Here is an 18,090-nt window from a genome sequence, read left to right as displayed (position 1 = left end):
TATGTATTAAAAGGGACTGTTGGGCCTTGGAGGAGGTATGCTCTCTACTGAGTGCCATTCCAGTTAACTATAAATGTACCAACTTATTAACTTATTATTATAAAATGTTACCTTACTCTTTAATAATTGAATAAATGATTTCCCCAGCCACATTCAAACCACACCACAGATAACAGAGTGAAAAGGTGATTTGAGGTTCTGTGTTTTCTGTCACCTGCACAGGTGGAAGAGCTCTGGATGTTTTGTTGCACTGGTTGATCTCCACCTCGTATTAAAGTTTTTTTGACAAGCGCTTATTCGAGCCAGTTAGGTCAGATGCCTGTCAGGAATGTAAATATAGACATGGGCACAGTTTAGGTCACAGTTAAAGCTCTGCTCTGACCCTGTTTCTAAACCTTTATATATCTTCAGTGGATAATTATCCTATTTTTCAAATATGGTCACCTCACAGTCTGGTTTCCTTGTGGGTGCTGAGGAGCTCCCGACCACCCACAAAGCATTACAACCAGGTTACACACTCACTCTTTACTGCAGGAGCTACTGTGACAAAGTGAGGCTTGCTTTTTGCAGTGTGGGTGGTGACACGTTTTCTCTCGGCCTCACTGTAGCTCCAGTTTTCGCGCTGAGACGATTTAGTACTACTGGCAAATCAGCACACTGGTCTCAACTCATGTGGTGGTGGTACTGGAAAACAATGGCAGAGTAGGAGGTCTATTGTTAATGATATCATCTGCATGCTTGCCTTGTTTGTGTTGCTGCCAATCATTCTGAGAGTACGTCCACATTAAGTCTTTCTGAAGTCTGTTTTCTGACTAAAACAGCGTATTGCTTCCTCCAAAACAGCCTCCAGAGTGCATAAATCTCATTAACGGGCTGTCACTTGGCAGAATAACCGTATGTGTGAAGACCAGTCGGGCAGGAGCTGTGTGTCAGCAAAGTTAATAACATCTCGAACTTTTTCTGTGATTACACATTTTTAAACATTAACATGGCTAATTATAGAGCACAGTCATTGCCGCAGCCATGAATAGAATTATGATTTTGCTCAGATACAAAGTTTTGTTGTACCTTCAGGATAGGGAAGTCGGCAAACGAAACAAAACTTAACGTTAATAAAGCTTTAAAACATACCTTTTCACATTTGTGCCTGACTCACATCAGAAAGATTTTTAATCCGCACTGGTGATTCTTATTTGATGTGTTCACTACCAGGGAAGTGAGATTGACTGACAGGTTATTCATGTTTATTTGCATGTGTGTGTTTGTGTGTTTAAATTCAGGTCAACTCTCACCACACTCAGCACCCACCAGAGACTCCGGTTCTCTCTCTTCTTTTCCCCCTCTCCTGTCTGTCACGTTATGTTCATGAAGTAAAGTACATTTCCACTCCAGCTCCAGTTTGTCGTCAACGTTACATTACATAAACACCCGACAATGGAGGTCAGCTCCCTGGATCACTGCTGCAGTCAGGTTGATAAACAGGAGTGAAGATAAATACACTTTTAATACCAAAAGTTAATAAGCCGTGTCTCAGAGCAGAATCTGGGTGTTTATTCCTCCAGAAGGTCTGGCTGAGCTGTGGCTACACCCTGCCGTGTGGAGGGCTCGGCAAACGCCTGTTGTTTTGTTTTGATAGAGACCCCTAGTGGCAGAAATAAGTATCAGAGGTACTCATCGGTGACAGAATGGTGTATTATTTCTGATGTATTGTGCATTTTAATGCTCCTCTAAAGTTTTGTCTACTAATTTTGATGTGATTTTTTACTTGACCATGTTATGATAACTTAAAAGATAAGTTCACCCAAAAATGAAAATTCATTAAGAGTCATTATATACTCACCCTCATGTCGATGGAAAGTCAGGTGACGTTTCGTAGACTTGTTTTAAAAATCCAAAAACAACTGGAAAAAAAACATACAATAGCTCCATACAGCTCGTCCAAGTCTTCCGAAGCCCTGAGATCCCAAATTGTTTTGAAAAGACGTTATTTAAAGCCTTTATAAAGCCAAAATCCTCACTGTAGCTGCTCAGCTTAAAGCATTAGCGTGCACTCTGTCTGATGTGGGTGCATGAGCTGGACCTTGTGTCATGGGTGTAAATGTTATCAGTTTTGTGTGAACTTGTCCTTTAATATTCAAAGTAACTATTAGCTAAAGCTGTAAAAAGTAGTGCAGTAAAACATTTTTAAAACTGAAAACTGAAAGTACCTCAGAATTTTAATTTTTATTGTAAAGGTAGTTTGTCTCTTTCCACCACAGAAAGTCTCATGTGCATTTGCTCTGAATGAAAGCAGAAAAAAGCTTCTTGCACTTGCTAATTACAACCAATTACCACATTTTTCCTCTCTAACAGGCTTGAATCGACCTAGAAACCCCATGGAGCAGGATGTGGAGAGCCCGGCCATCATCAGACAGCCCAAGTTGCCAAAGCAGGCCCGTGAGGACCTGCCTAAACGGCTTACAGAGGTAGCCAGAACAAAGAAGGTCCAGCGGTACGTCCGGAAAGACGGGAAATGCAACGTCCATCACGGGAACATCCGGGAGACGTACCGCTACCTGACGGACATTTTCACCACGCTGGTAGACCTCAAATGGGGGTTCAACCTCTTCATCTTCGTGCTGGTGTACACAGTGACGTGGCTCTTCTTTGGCTTCATGTGGTGGCTTATTGCATACCTCCGGGGCGATCTGGAGCATTTAGCAGACAACAAGTGGACTCCATGTGTCAATAACCTCAATGGGTTTGTATCAGCTTTTCTGTTCTCCATTGAGACAGAGACCACCATTGGTTATGGATACAGAGTCATCACGGACAAATGCCCCGAGGGGATACTTCTGCTTTTAATTCAGTCGGTGCTGGGATCTATCGTGAATGCCTTCATGGTTGGCTGCATGTTTGTTAAGATCTCACAGCCCAAGAAGCGAGCTGAGACACTAGTGTTTTCCACCAATGCGGTCATCTCGATGAGAGATGGACGGCTGTGCCTGATGTTCAGAGTTGGAGACCTCCGAAACTCGCACATCGTGGAGGCGTCAATCAGGGCCAAGCTCATCAAGTCTAAGCAGACCAAGGAAGGGGAGTTCATCCCTTTGAACCAGACGGACATAAATGTGGGCTACAACACGGGAGATGACAGGCTGTTCCTCGTGTCGCCGCTCATCATCTGCCATGAGATAAACCAGCACAGCCCCTTCTGGGATATCTCACAAGCATACCTGGCCAAGGAAGACCTGGAGATCGTTGTGATTCTGGAGGGGATGGTGGAGGCCACAGGTGAGTTTTCAGACGTCCTTTGGCCACAATTAGATGCTGAATATAGGATGATACTGTGCATAGATCACAACAAAGTGTACATTAATTGTTCCTTTTATCCCGCATGTTATTTTAGAAAATACATGATTATTGTGTTTCATTACCTCGGATTTAAGGACCTCATTTACTTCATTTTTATTGAGCACAGACCTGTTTCAAGAGTACAATGCAGTTCAATAAGCGATATTGTCTTTTTAAAAATGTTCTTTATTAGTTTCATTCAGTTTAACAAACAATGCAATGACAGATTTTAATCCACGGCTTAATATTGGTCTGTCAGTTGGTCCATTAACTCTTTGATGGATTACCATGAAGTTGACAATGAATCCTACAGTACTTACTTTTGTTGCTTTAGTAAAATGTCTCATCCATCAGGTCAAAGTTTTCGATCATCCAACATCCTTCAGTTTATGACTAAATGCCTGCAAAACAGCCTCCGCTGTACTTGTGTTTTGAGCTAAATAGCAAATGTTAGCATGCTAACACACTAAAATATGATGGTGAGCATAGTGTGAAACATACCTGCTAAACACCAGCATGTTGTGTGGAGCGGGTTAATGTTAGGGGTTGCAGCGGTATGAGATCTTCACCGTATGATAACCATCTTAGAAAACATCATGGTTTTATGACGTGCAGTATCAAAAAAAAAAAAAAAGGTATTATTATCAGTTGCAATTTTTTTTTGGTTGAAACGGCACTTTATTAGAATTTCATAAGCTAGTATGTCCTGACACATGACATTTGATATAACCTTGAAATATATGTAATTTAAAAAACACTTATATAGTAGAATTCAATATCGTAGACAAGCAAATGCACACAGTACGATAATTGTCAATTTTGAAACCTTGAAACCGATATATCGCTACATATCTAGCCCTGTCAGTGAGTGTCTGTGGCCCTAATCACTCTGATTGACTGATCAGCTAAGCGAATCAATGCACGAGAAGAGAAACGGGGAAAAGAAAAGGGAAAATCCCTCGAGCCTGTCGCTACAGTATCCAACCCACCTGTTCTCCAGTGCCATTTGCAACTTTTCAACAGACATCATCTTGATTTGAAGCCACTATATTAGCCGGAGTGGTGTGAAAAATGGTTAACAAACACTGCCTTATCTTAACGATCTTTTGTATATCTGAAGTATATAGTTATTTCCTCTCACACGTGCGGCGTGTTGAAGTGCAGCTTTTTGTCCGAGGCACCGGCGACGTGATGCAGCGCACACAGTCTCCAAGACCTGCGTATCCCATCCCCATGTTCCTAGCCCCATGCTTATACACAGTTTAACTGAATTTTAGACTTTATATCTCATCATTACTGTCAACTCAAACCATTCTTTGCATGTCTCATAATACAACTTCAAATCTCCCCGTTCACAGTATACATGATTGTGTCTGACATACAGATCTATAGAAGACTTCATTCTGTCTTTGCTGCTGTCAGATCTAAACCACTGTGTGACAACCAGCACACTGATGCCCATTACTCGTCAACTGCCTGTCAACATTAACTGAAATATGTATAGAAAGACAAATGTGAAGGCAGAAACTAGAGCTGTGAGCTCCCCCAATAGCTTCGCCCAACATCTCAACTTAAATGTTTAATAATAAGTTGGATAAGATGGTGTTAAGATGCCTGATATCTGGTAGAAAATGGTATGTAATCATTTTTCTCACTAACAGTCATAAGAAAATGAAACCAATTACATAATGTCTGAGTAGTGTGGCTTCAAGCAGCTGCTGCTGGAGCCTCACAGAGGACTTTCCTGCTGACAGCCGAGCCAAACAGGACACTGATTCATGTCTCCAAACACAAGTAAATGATATCTGACAGTGATTAAAAGACACTGGCCTCTGAGACACAGAGAGATCTGTCTGGTTAACTGTGAAGGAATGGATGATAGAGTTCAGATCTCCAAGACTGAATAAAACATATGTGCAATGATAAAATCATCTTATCGGTCAGGTTCAAAACTTTCAGGCTGTGTGACAGTGAAAAGCAGACATGTTCGAAACGCCAAACAAACGACCAACAATGCCGACCGTAGAGACAAGAAACTTTCACTTCTTGAAAACAAAAGCTGGTCTGTGGATTATTTAGAGCTGAGGTTTTCATGAGACAGCTGAAGGGAGAGGTGTGAGGCAACAATACTGCATGAGGTGAGGAGGAGGACAGGTGTTTTACAGAAACATGAAGTTAGTTTGCCTTCAAAATCTGTGCTCCTTCGTCCCTCATAACTCGTAACTTGATTTAGTCTGACTTACATGTCCATATTTCCATGTCCAGCCCAAATAAATCCACAAGTAATCATAGCTATGATGCTACAACTTGTTTTATTTTAGCCTATATATATTTAGAGTGGAAGTATAAAAAAGCAAGACATGGAAATACTCAAGTAAAGTACCTCAAGATTGAACCTAAGTATAGTACTTGACTAAATGTACACAGAGTAATCGTAGAGAAAGGATGCTCCCCCTAACTGCAGAACTTGCCTTAGAATCCTTATATTTTTAAGTTTTCATCACTATCAAATGAAAACAATGATAGTTGTCTGTACATTTATAGATGCAGCACAAACAAGAGCTGCTTAAAGGTAATTCAGCATACTTTTACTGAACCAATTTGCGAAAATGTCAACGATTATACGCTAAAATAAAGAAAAACGTGGTACAAGTTGTAGCATCTCAGCACTGTGAATCCATGGCAACACTATACTTGTATGCATATACTTATTGGGATGAGCAAGTGCACTGTTATTATCTGTATCTGTTTCTGATCATCAACTAAATGATCTATATCCCCGGCTGCACTCTGAATGGTCTGAAAGTGCTATAGTTGCTATATTTATTTATTAGAAAAGTATTCACAGAACAGTTATTGACACATTGTACTCGGATGATACACATTATCTGTAACAGAAATGTTAAAAATAAAACATTTAAACCAACATTTTAGGGAAAAGGCAGAAATTTGAGAGACAAATATCTCAAAACCTGAACAAAACAAGCAGAACCATCAGAGAAAAGTGGAAAAACGTTTGTTTTTTTGTTGTAATTTGAATAAACTGACCCTCTAAGGTTGCTCAAATTTGACTTTCCCATAAATCCGCTGTATGCACCCCACTTTTAATCATCATTGTTGCATTGTGTGTCCAGGCATGACGTGCCAGGCGAGGAGTTCCTACGTCAGCAGCGAGATCAAGTGGGGCTACCGCTTCACCCCGGTCCTGACGCTGGAGGACGGCTTCTACGAGGTGGACTACAACAGCTTCCACGACATCTACGAAACCAACACACCCCCTCACAGTGCCAAAGAGCTCTCTGACATGGCCAACCGCAGCCGCCTGCCCCTCACCTGGTCGATGGCCAGCAAGCTGAGCCAGCAGGGACTGCCAGAGTCCGAGCAGGAGGGTCAGGAGACCAAGACCAGCCTGGACGAGCAGGGGAAGAGCCAGCAGACTGAGAGGAACGGGGACATTGCCAACATCGAGAGCGAGTCCAAAGTGTGAGAGACGGCACGTTTGAGGTCCATATGAGATTATTGCGTACTGTACGTCTCGCCGCACGAGCCTGCGGTGAGACTTTTGAAGTACTAAACGAGGACAAAACGAGCACAGTAGACCAAGTATCCCTGCACCAAGAACCGCTTTTTCTCAGTGATTTACCCCAAAAACAACATCTATGTAGACATGTGACCCACCGCTGAACTGATAACCCTCTGCGGCAAGTGCATGTTTCAAATATAATGTGATGTCCTCCTGATGAGATTCCTATTATTTTTTCTATTAAGATATTCCTAGGGGCATTTGCATAAGTATTTTTGTATATACTATGAAACGTTTTGAATTCTTTGTTTTGTTGCGGTGTGAATATTTGACAGATGTTTGATACTAATAATACCTTTAGGTTAGTTCTGTATATATTCTATGCCTTACTGTATGTATAAAGCTTTCATTATTGTTTTTTTCAGAAATATATTAGCATGTATAAACATTATCAGCAGTTAATTTATCTTGTATTGTGTATATATACTGTATGATGATAATGCTATAAGGAACACGTACATCTCAATGGATGCAAACTAGTTGAAACCAATGACGAATACTTCCCCGAATGATAAATGTCTGTTGAAGGTAGTACGTCGACACGTCTACAGTACAACTCCTCGTGAAGCCATGACTTGCTGTTTGCAGCCGAGTGACTTCAGACAATGGCCCTTTAAAACTGCATCTCGTCACTTTTGCACATTGGAGGCCTCTGGTGGAGGTTAGTCGCTGTTTTAGTCTCCAGGAATCCCTCACATGTCACCTAACAGTATCAGAAATAATAAACAGTAAATTGCAAATTGTGTTACTTGACTTTTTCTCTTTCTACGTGTTGATTTTACTGGGATCCTTTACTTAAAGGGCAACTCCACCATTTTAGACGTTAAAGTGTCTTTACAGGTCTCTTTTACAGTAGTATAAAGCCTTTTGTTGCTCCGGAGTCAATGGGTTTTTTGAATTGGTTTTTGGTTAAATGCCTGAAATAAGGTCTCTGGTTACTACAGGCTGAAGATATTTACATGTTTTGTTTCACAAGAACAAAAAACATCATTAAATGTCCCACGATTGAGTTATATAAAGTGCTTACGTGTCTTAAAAATGTCTACTATTCTAACTCTAACTTTACAACTTGTAGGTTGATCAATTTATAGAAAACACATATAGTAATAGAGTGATTTCAAAAAAACAACAGCTAAAAAAAGCTTGAGAGTTCGAGGTTGTGAAGGAACACGTCACTCAGGTCAACAGTGAGGCTCACTGATGTGTTTTTAATTGTTTTTGGACAACAATGGAGCGTTACGGGACAGAGGAAGAAGATATGGCAACAATACATGTCAGTTGATCAAGTCATTGTTGGTTTTAGTATTTTCAAGAGATTTGTTGACAATAAGAAAAATACAAACCATCACCAGATTTACCCTTATAAGTGAACCAAGTTAGCTTTAAGACTGAACAGGTTCATTTCAGTTTGCTAATATCATGTTAGTCTCAGTTAGTTAAAGCCACACATGCCAAGCAGCGCCCTGGTTCTCTCTGCAGTTGAGTTAGTGTGTAATTTTCTGTGATCAAGCATTTTACAGGCTTGTATGAGCTTTTAACTCAATGCTAGTCGTTTAATTAAAAGTGATGTTGTTCTGCTCGGTCACACTAAGAAGATCCACAACAAAGTCAGTAGTACGACAGCAGTGTTTCAACAGGCAATCAGACAACACCCAATATTATACAGTACATCACCAAATGACAAAATAAAACAACATTTTGAAAATACATTATTCAGAGTGTTTTGAGGTGAACATGCAGGAAGCCTGCCAAAATATAGTTAGCTCTAAAACTACAGTACGATGTTAAAAAATGGTGTGTTTATAAAAAAAACAAACTGAAGGACCTCTTCAAGTTAATTTGATGCTTGACAGTAATGAGAAAATGTGATCTTGATCCAGAGCGGTTTTCACTTCACCGAGCTCCGTAACGGACACATAAACAGCTCAGCTCAGAGAAATGGGATTATGTTTTAACAAGTCACACTGGCCTCAGACCGAAAATCAACACATCGCATAAAACACAAGTTTATACTTCCTGTAAAATATTGCTAAAAGTGGAAACAGTGACATTTAGCGACTGCGATGAAAGAGCACGATGATCATGATGAAGGCCCCCTCAACACCACACCAGAGGCCTGTTTACAGTACTGCAACCTCTGTATAAAATTAAAGTGAAATAAAAAATACAAGAAAGCCACACAAGGAGTGAAATATATTATTTAGGCTGCTCCTGGGCAGATATAACTTCCTCAGTATTTCATAAAGATGTTTGTACCTGTCATTAGCATTTTAACATTAGCAAGGAGTGAAATCCAACTTAGTGCTAACATTTAACGTTGGTCAGCTAACGTGCTGTTGATAATTTGCCTGCTGTGCATGATGGCTTTGTGTTTATCAATGAAGTAACCGCATCATTACGTTTTTATCTTGAGGGGGAAGGAGCAAAAAGGTGCTAAAAATGATGGTTTTGTTTGTAAAATTTCTATATTTTCTGTATTTGTTTTGAAGGCAGTACGATCAAACTAAGAACAGGAGAGGTTCATGCTTTCAGTTTAACTCCAGAGGATATATGGAGTTAGCATAAATGTTAGCTTCTCAAACAAGCTAAAGCTGTTCTTCATGTGTCTAGCAGGTTGTTTTTTTAAAGTAATTTAGCACCGTTTTTTTCACACCTAACGCACTACAAGAGAGAATATTAGGCTAGTTTTCAAACCACAAATATGTACAGTTAGTTAGCCCCTTTGGTGAACTACTAGCTGCTAACGTGCTAACAGGCCGTGCTAGTTTCAGTTTTAATATCTCTCTTTCTTTCTTTTATCTCTGTACTGTGCCAATTAATCCCTCCTGACATTTTGTTATCAAGATTGTACATTGTTTTATTTTCACCATAAGAGATACTGAAGAAGGGAAAATAAGGATTCCATGCTAACTAGCTTGCTAACTTTCAATTAGCAAGTTTGCTTTGTTCACTTTTGGGAAAGTTCCCACTGTTTATTCAAGAAACATTATTTGCATCAGCTGTTGTCTCATTAACTGTCTAAAAAAACAAGAGTTTTAACTCTGACAAAGAAATCTGAATAAAAATAGATGTTGCCACACAACTACCGAGCTACATTAGCGTCCATTTTGAACTCTGCGGCTCTCCGTTCCCTCGAAGGTAAGCCCTGTCTAGACAACTTCCTTAATGCCATGAATGTTTTACGTCAAGTCAATTGTTGTTATTAATGTTATTTTCCCTCCCTTCTATTCCATTGAATTAACTGATTTTGCTTTTATAAATACTGGAGTGATGGGGTGTTTAAGGTGCAGAAGAAGCTACCATCAAACTCAAAACACAGGCAATGAGCTGACATTTAAAAGCAGGAGTACCTTCGCTGAAACCAAATCTTTTTTTTTCCCTTTGCAGGCGCCACTACCCAGCGAACACCTGGGGCGTTAGAGGTGGTGGCAGGTTGTCATTGTCCATGTTGTTGGCATCAATCGCAGAAACTTCGCGAGGCAGAATCTCTAGTGGGTATTTCTCCAGGATGTCGTTCACCTCCCGCTTTACACCCTCGGGCCAGGAGAGGAGGTCGGTCTGCAGGCTCTGAGCGGCCTCCATCAGCGACTCCTGCCGGCTGCTGAGCCCCGACAGCAGCTCCAGGTTGTGATTGAGCTGAGCCAAGACGGGGTTGGTCGCGGCAGGTGCCGGGCCGCTTTGGGCCCAGTCGACCTCTGAGCTGTTGAATCGCGGTGAAGCTTGGCCCGACATGTAGCGCTCAAATTCCTCTGGGGAAAGGTTGAGAGACTGAGCGTCCAACTTCTCGATAAAGGCCGCCGCACAGCACTGGAAAAAACCAAAACACAGGAGACACAGAAGCTGAAAAGATGGCTGAGAGTCTGACAGCAAGATCACATGGCCTCAATCTTAAGCTTAGCTTAGCATAAAGACTGGAAACGGGTGGACACAGACCAGGTTGGTGAAGTAGTATCCATCCTCCCCGGTCATCAGCCTGCTGGGGTTACAGAAGCGGGTGATGTACTGGATGTTGGACTGAAGTCGTGGAGGGTTGGCCTTGAGCACGATGTAAATGAGTGCCGGGAGGAAGTCGTCGGCTGAGGCCGGCTCATTCTTGGTGATCCTGATGGCACTGAAGATGTGTTTACTGCAGCGTGTGATGCACCCGAGTTTGTCCCGAGGAACCCTCTTCGAGTCCATCTCAATGACATCTGGAAAAGACAAAGAAAGACACAAAAACACTTGTTTTATCACAGCGACAGCTGGAAATTAGTCATCAGACAATCAGTCGGCCACTTTTTTTGATAATTGATTCATTGTGTACATCATTTTTAACTCAAAAAGGCAGAAAAATTACTGGTTTCCGCTGTTTGAGACGTAAATATTAATTGGCATGTATGTAGCAGAAGCACACACTCCGACCTGTTATTGCTTTGACCACGTTCTCAGAGACTTCAGGGATTTCTTCATCAAACGACACACACAGCATCTGGATGGTCACCCAGTGTAAGGCCCTGCACATCAGAGAAGAGAGGACGGCTAAAGCTTGAAACACATTTGTTAAATTCACTTGTGAGCAGCTGCGACTGATCATTCACATGTAAGAAGAACATGGAAATAACAATGTAATCTGTGTTATCAACTATGCAGGACTGCACTCAGACGGATGTTTTCACACACTGCTGAAGATTAAAGACGAGCATTGATGCTTTCTAAAGGAACGTGTAGCAAATTTGAAAAAGCACGTGAACTCTGTGACATAAAGACGCCCACTCTCCCACTACATGTCACACTGACACACTATGTCATTACCATTACTACCATTACATTTGCTATTATACCTGATCCTCTTCTGCGTGGCCAAGTCCTTCTTCTCATCGTCGGTGGTTTCTGGACAGAACACGCTCTTATACAGACGAGTCATTATGTACTTTTCCACTTGGTCCATCACCTGCTCCACAGACTCTGAAGAGCCTGGTAAACAAAGATTAGTCAGAACACATAAGAGCTGGAGCTAGGTGGAAAAAACCTGATCTGCTGCCATCAAGTGGTCGCTACAAACTCTGATTTATAGGAACGTTTTCAAGGGGAGTTCAGGTATTTTTAAAACCTGGGCACCATATTTACATGTTTGGGTTTGTAAATGATTCAAACTTACCAAAGGTTTTGGAATGAGCTGGTTGATGCCAGCTGATGATACATGTAAATCATTTATACTCATCGTTTACAACGCACCCCAACACGTAAACATTGGCCGTCGGTTTAATTAGAGTTACTTGCTCGTAGTTGTTCGCCTCCACGCACCGGTCAAGTTGTTATTTCTAAGCTGTGGTGGCCAGAACATTTTTCCCAGAATATTTGACTTTTGGATATAAAATGTCATAACAACCCGATAAATATATAAAAATACCGGAATTCCCCTTTAATGGAAGTGATTGTTGGATGATTGCAGAACCAACCTTTAAAGTGACTCATCAAGCGGTCAGCCATGTTCTGGTAGAAATCCTGAACACACTCCGACAGCTCGTCAGCACTCAGGTCCTGAAACGAAAAGAAGTTAGAAGCTCACAGCGCCGATCAGATCATCAAAACACACTTTTTTATTATAAAGGCTACACCAGACGTCAAATCACAAACCTTTTTGCTCGACATGTTGACAATGAAGGCTCGGCACTGCTTATGGATCTCCCGTCCGGGCTTCTGGAGGTTTTTCAAGAAGTCCACAAAGTCCTTGGACACCTGGTCCGTTTCGAAGCTGGCGTGGCGGCTGATGGACGGACTGGGGGTCTTACCCTCTTGGGTTTCTGGTGAGGAAGAAGCACATTTATAAAAAGCCATACTTTTGGCTGCCTGCCTTTCCTCCTCCGCAATCTGTTTCTACACGGAGCCAACTTTGCCAGACGACAAGACAAGATGTAAAATGTTAATTAGTGAGCCTCAGCAGTTGGTGGTAGTTAATCAAAATGTCAAAATAAGCTTTATTGGCATGAAAACAAATTAAACTCTACACAAGAAAACTAAATACATGTTCACAAGATAACAAATATCACTTAGAAGCATTTAGTGCAGCTTGTGTTGCCCGTTGTTTATGAGCGTGTCCGAGCTGTCGTATCACTAGCACGTTATCTTTCATGAATTGGACCTTGAAATGGTCCATGGTGCTATCAGTGTCCTCTATCAATTCTTTGTGAATTTGCCCTTTAATGTCATACCTTTTTTGGGAGCAGTGCGTGAAGAAGGGCTGAAGAACTTCTTCACGGTGGTCACTTTCCGTGTCTTCTCGTTGGTCTTCTTCTCCTCAAACTTGGAGAAGGGTCCCAGAGAGGCGTGTCCCGGGTGAGGCTGTGGCGCTGTGGAATGGGAGTGGGACTGTGTCTGCGCTCCATGACTGCTGGCATATGCTGCCTCCTCCTCCCGCTGCAGCCTGGTGCCAGGGACGTTTGACAGAGCAAATGCCAGTAATCAGAGGGAAATTATGATGATCTGGAGTAACATAACAAGCTGCACTTATTTGACAGAGGAAAACTTCCAATCTAAATAACCTACTGCGATACACAACGAGGGTAATTTGAAGCGAAGGTGTCGGTCACGATGCAGCGCAACGTCTTACTTTTCTGCCAAGGCCCAGTCGTCCTGGATCTGTTTTTGCCGTACCCGCTGGTACTCCTCCCGCCAGCACTTGGAGCACAGGCCCTGCCATGCTGCGTTACCATAGTAACCGCATCCTTTCTTGCACAGCAGGTCTGACTGGTCCACATGGATCCCTCGGCGCTCCGTCCGCTGACTCATGATGCTGGACGACCTGGAGTGAGAAATTCATAATGTAATTTATTGGTGGAGTTGTTTGTGCTGCCTGCATCGTGTGTTTATGACACAATCTCAGATTATTACAGTTTATAGACGCTGTGTCTGAGGCACAGGTCTCACACTTTGCACAAAAACAGCATATCCAATCATGTTGATCAGGTATTAAGACACGCAACACCAGGTGAACGCTAAAATGTTTGCAGGAAACGAAGCTTTTGCAAACATGTTTGTCACAGTTACTCCTTAAAGTTGCTAGAAACACAGCGAGTTTCAGCTCATTATTTTACCGTCTGGCTCGCAGCCTTTTTGATTTTGGCTCACTCTCAATGGTGAGATTATTTTCAGCAGCAGCAGGCGGCTGATTTCAGTGAAGAAGCTCTAAAAGACCTCGTATACACCACCTGCTCAGCATCAAACAGCTCACAGACAAAGTTAGCAACAAACTAGTGAACACATTTAGCAGCTAAAGAGACAGATATTTCTGAGTTGGTGGCAGACATGTGACTGAGGTCATTTTAGTCCAAGTCTCAAGTCAGTATCCTGTCTTTACAAAAAAGAAAACACAAGGTATTAGTGCCTGTCTGGTGATATTATTGGCCAGTTTATCTAACCTTACCAAACAGTATGTACACCCAGATTGTACCAGTACACTCGTGTGAAAATCTTTTGCTTAGAGACTCCACTGTAGAAATGGTAAATAGTAACTAGGAAATAAAATGTATATCATAATAATACAATAATAAATAAATAAAAAGAAAAACAGAGCATACAGAATAAAAATATAAGACAGCAGGGATAAGGTGAATGTGTAGATATCTATCTATACATGTACAGAAATGCTATAAATCTCCGGTAGGCGGATCCACAATCAAGCTAAAAGAGCGTAAATATTGAACTGACATTCACCAGGTGGCCAGAAAACACGACTCCAAATAAAATGTGATGTTAATCTGTAAAGTTCCACATATCACTCACAAGTTGATGGTACGTCAGTGGTGTGTTTTTGCAGGTTTAAGGTGGTTCAACTACATGTTCACATAGCGACCCCCTATAAGGCAGAGTCTCAATACTAGGAAGGAGCCACCTGAGTGAAAACTGATATTTGGAAACGATATTCATTTGCCTTAAAAATGAAAATCTTTGTGTCAAAATTTCGAACAACCGGTGACAGTGAAGTACAATTTACTCAAGTACTGTTCTACTTGAGTAATGGCATTTTCTGCTACTTCTTCTTCCTCTCCGCTGCAGTTATTTCACTGCACTTGCAGACTTGTGGACTTTTCGGGTGCGTTCGCGGGAAGTCAGTGAGTTTCGAGGGCTGTCCAATATATCCAGTCCACAAGGCCTCTCAAGAGAGACTTCAGCAAACTTCACTGATTTACTTTTCCACAATTCATGGCGATACAGACGTGAGGTTGAAACGTTACTTCAATAACCACATCGTGATACAGAAAGTTCTAGAGGTAATCCAATTAATTTTATTACTGTAGTCTTTACGGCTGTCTATCAGCGACTTATACATTTGCCTTGCGGTCTCACGCACTCGCAGACTTGACAGTGAACACGTCATGGTCCGTACGACTCAAGAGGGGCTGAGTCCGCAAGTCCTGAGGGTGGAGATTTATCAGCAATCTGACAGATAACGATAAATGGAAAAATGCTGAATATCGGCCCTGATAATCGGTCTACCTCTGAGTTATTACCAAACAAGTAATTAACTAGTAATATAAATGCCAGACAGACAGCCTGGAGCTTTGGACCCCCCTGAAGGTGTGAGTGGATCTGGTCCAGCCTTGATTGACTCTGTTAGAGCCTGTTAATGACTTCCAGGTACCTCATGTGGCCCCCTGGACAGGATAGTTTATAGACCCTGAAGTGTGTTAGTAAGGATGTAGTTAGTAAGCTGTTCTTGCACCTTAATCTCCTCGTTAAGTCTCTAAAATCTCCACTGGAAGGATAAACACGTCCTTACAGAAGATAATCCCTCATTTTGTGTTTTGATGCTGGTTGATGAGGAGCCAAACATCTACCATAGGTTGTTCAAGGTAGGCTAGTTTTGATCTGGTGACTGTGAAGGCCTATGCATAGCCAACAATTTGTTTAATCTTCATACTACTCAGTTAGTCCTTCTGCTCTGTCTGAAGGCATCTGACCCTGAAAGCACCTTTGGTTGTGTCCCCACTCATTTTTCAGGGGTTTTCCTTTAATTTGTCACACGTCTGTCGGTCCAGTTAGCTAAACACGTTGCAGTGTTGCACTTAGCTATCACACAGATGAAGTCGGCCGAGGCGATTATTCACAAAGTCTTATCAGTTATGTTTAACTTTAACCATGTCTCGTACTCACTGCGCTGCTTTGGTGCTCACCCGTAATGTTTTCAGCGATCATAGGCAGCAGCAGACCTCCTCCTCCTCCTCCTCTTCTTCGCTGCCGTGTGAGGCGACCACGGTCCACAGGGTCGAGACAGTGACGTTTCATCCACGACCTTCGCGGAAGTCCAGCGACGACGTGGCTTTACCGAGATTAGAAACGTGTCTCTGATTTATTGTCTCAAAGCGGGACCAGAGTAGTTGTTTTCCACCGCTATTTCAAATGTACAGGATTGTTTTGTCCGTGAATAGCTAGTTCAATTGAGTAGTCTATTTACTTCCGCATCAGGGACAAATATTCAAGGATTGGTACGTGACGTCACGTGTAACCGGACATGTGAAGGCGAGCGTCATGTGACACGACGAGCGAGCAAGGTGGGGAGCATTTTTTTATTTATTTATTTATTTTTCATTGTAAAACTATCCCACTGATATTATTATTATTATTATTATTATTATCATTATTATTATTATTGTTATTATTATTGACTAAGGGGTCATAAAATCACATTATATTATCTGTAATCTGTAGTTTATTAAATTTTATTATGTAGGGCTACAATTTTACATTTTTTAGTTTTCATGGCGAGGGCTTAAAAAAGTTAAAGGTTGGCTAATACTGAACAATAAATCCAACACTCTAGCTAAAGTCTAGCTAACTTTTTCTGCCTCTTTATTCCTACAACCTTTCCTAACTCCCAGTGACCCGGAGGAGCAACAGCTATTAGCTAAGTGTAAAAACATAATACAGTTTATTAAGGAAAATAGTTTGAAATCTGGGGAATCGGTTTTTTTTTCTTTCTCAGATGAGATGACTGATAACACTCTCACATTTTCCTGTTAAATAGGCTATGGTGCTGGTGCCAGGAGACTGTTAGCCTAGCTTAGCATAAAGATTGTAAACAAGGGGGAACAGCTAGCCTGGCTCCAACCACCAGCACATCTAAACCTCAGTCATTAACATGTAACAATAACAAATCTGTTCAAACGTGTGGTTAAAATGGGAGTTATGTGTGATTATTTGGTACTTCAATTCAAACACAATTACATGGACACATATTTTATCATCCTCACAAAATTTCAACAGCTACAGTTGATCTGTAGACAGCCAGAAGCTCTAAAGGTATCTGTGAACATCACCTAACAAGCTCAATACTTTTTTGGCTCTTACTTGAGCTGAAGTCACAGCTAGCTGACTGCTTCCTTGTTGACTTAAAGGTTAATGTTCAGCGGTTCGGTCTGAACGCCAATCTGATTGCAAACAATTCTGTAATTTCAGTTTCATGTATCTGCTATGCTGATTCTGAAACAGATGGCTGTTGCAAGCTTGGTCTGGTAGTGACATTAATTTAACATCTCAAAAGCTTTCAAAACATCAAGAGGAACACAGTCACACTTTTTTATGGGACAGCGTTTTATGCTGTTGAACAACACACAGAGATAAATCCTGCACTTTCAACCTTTAGCAGGAGATACAGAAATGTGACGAGAATGACAAAGAAAGCATGCGACAGACGGAGAGAGATAAGTCTCTGTAAAGGGTCTTGTTTCACTCTGTAGATTAGATCTTGAGACATTGGAGCAATTAATGCACCCTGCACACATGGAAAAGTATAAATTAAGCTTTAGGTGTGGTTACAGATGCAACAGAGCATCTTAAGTACATCTGAAGTGAAACAGGCTTTAATCAGAGACGGAAGTGAAACACGCAGTTCCTCTTTAAAGGCACCAAAGTTGCACTGCACCACCACCACCAGTCTCAGCTGTGCCAACCGTTGGCACAAGCAGAGAATGAACAGGACCATAATAGGAAGAAAATAAGGTTGATATTCCTGTAACTACTGCATATGTGACTATAAGCCTTGTTTTAATTGAGCAACTGGTTAATGAAGTTGTATTTTTGCTCACAAGTACTTTTGTGGACAGGTCATGCTGATAACATCATCCTGACTGGGGTGAATAAACACACCGAGGGTCAGACACACAGATAACAAGCAGTCATACCAACACACACTGTCT

At 41.5% G+C, this 18,090-nt stretch overlaps 2 protein-coding genes across 5 annotated transcripts; one reads left to right on the top strand and one right to left on the bottom strand.

Annotated features, from left to right (window-relative positions):
* The first annotated feature begins 2,375 nt into the window (after positions 1–2,375).
* On the top strand, positions 2,376–6,885 carry kcnj6 (potassium inwardly rectifying channel subfamily J member 6). 2 transcript variants are annotated; one of them, XM_073479443.1, is made up of 3 exons: positions 2,376–3,273; positions 6,468–6,708; positions 6,763–6,885. In XM_073479443.1, the coding sequence occupies exons 1-3, from the start codon at positions 2,376–2,378 to the stop codon at positions 6,818–6,820; spliced, it is 1,197 nt and encodes a 398-aa protein (XP_073335544.1). In that variant the 3' UTR covers positions 6,821–6,885. The 2 variants fall into 2 exon arrangements, with proteins under 2 accessions (XP_073335544.1, XP_073335543.1); XM_073479442.1 differs by having other exon boundaries at positions 6,468–6,885.
* A 1,214-nt stretch (positions 6,886–8,099) lies between these two features.
* On the bottom strand, positions 8,100–16,350 carry rabgef1 (RAB guanine nucleotide exchange factor (GEF) 1). 3 transcript variants are annotated; one of them, XM_073479946.1, is made up of 9 exons: positions 16,069–16,350; positions 13,506–13,697; positions 13,108–13,319; positions 12,533–12,699; positions 12,355–12,436; positions 11,737–11,869; positions 11,318–11,409; positions 10,850–11,106; positions 8,100–10,723 (listed from the first exon to the last, which is right to left on the bottom strand). In XM_073479946.1, exons 2-9 carry the CDS (start codon positions 13,682–13,684, stop codon positions 10,310–10,312), a joined length of 1,536 nt encoding a protein of 511 aa, XP_073336047.1. In that variant the 5' UTR covers positions 13,685–13,697; positions 16,069–16,350; the 3' UTR covers positions 8,100–10,309. The 3 variants fall into 3 exon arrangements, with proteins under 3 accessions (XP_073336047.1, XP_073336048.1, XP_073336049.1); XM_073479947.1 differs by having other exon boundaries at positions 16,049–16,149; XM_073479948.1 differs by lacking the exon at positions 16,069–16,350 and having other exon boundaries at positions 13,506–13,753.
* Between the last annotated feature and the right edge of the window lie 1,740 nt (positions 16,351–18,090).

Source organism: Pagrus major, chromosome 13, assembly GCF_040436345.1.
Source record: "Pagrus major chromosome 13, Pma_NU_1.0".
NCBI lineage: Eukaryota > Metazoa > Chordata > Actinopteri > Spariformes > Sparidae > Pagrus > Pagrus major.
The sequence above is the reverse complement of the archived record's forward strand: the minus strand, read 5'-3'. Positions and strand labels throughout refer to the sequence as shown.

Coding starts and splice junctions, on each gene's coding strand:
- kcnj6 (XM_073479442.1), top strand. CDS start 2,376: ATGGAGCAGGATGTGGAGAGCCCGGCCATCATCAGACAGCCCAAGTTG. Junction 3,274..6,467: donor GGGGATGGTGGAGGCCACAG/GTGAGTTTTCAG, acceptor TTGTGTGTCCAG/GCATGACGTGCCAGGCGAGG.
- rabgef1 (XM_073479946.1), bottom strand. CDS start 13,684: ATGAGTCAGCGGACGGAGCGCCGAGGGATCCATGTGGACCAGTCAGAC. Junction 11,870..12,354: donor CTTGATGAGTCACTTTAAAG/GTTGGTTCTGCA, acceptor TTTGTTTACCAG/GCTCTTCAGAGTCTGTGGAG. Junction 11,410..11,736: donor GCCACGCAGAAGAGGATCAG/GTATAATAGCAA, acceptor TCTGATGTGCAG/GGCCTTACACTGGGTGACCA.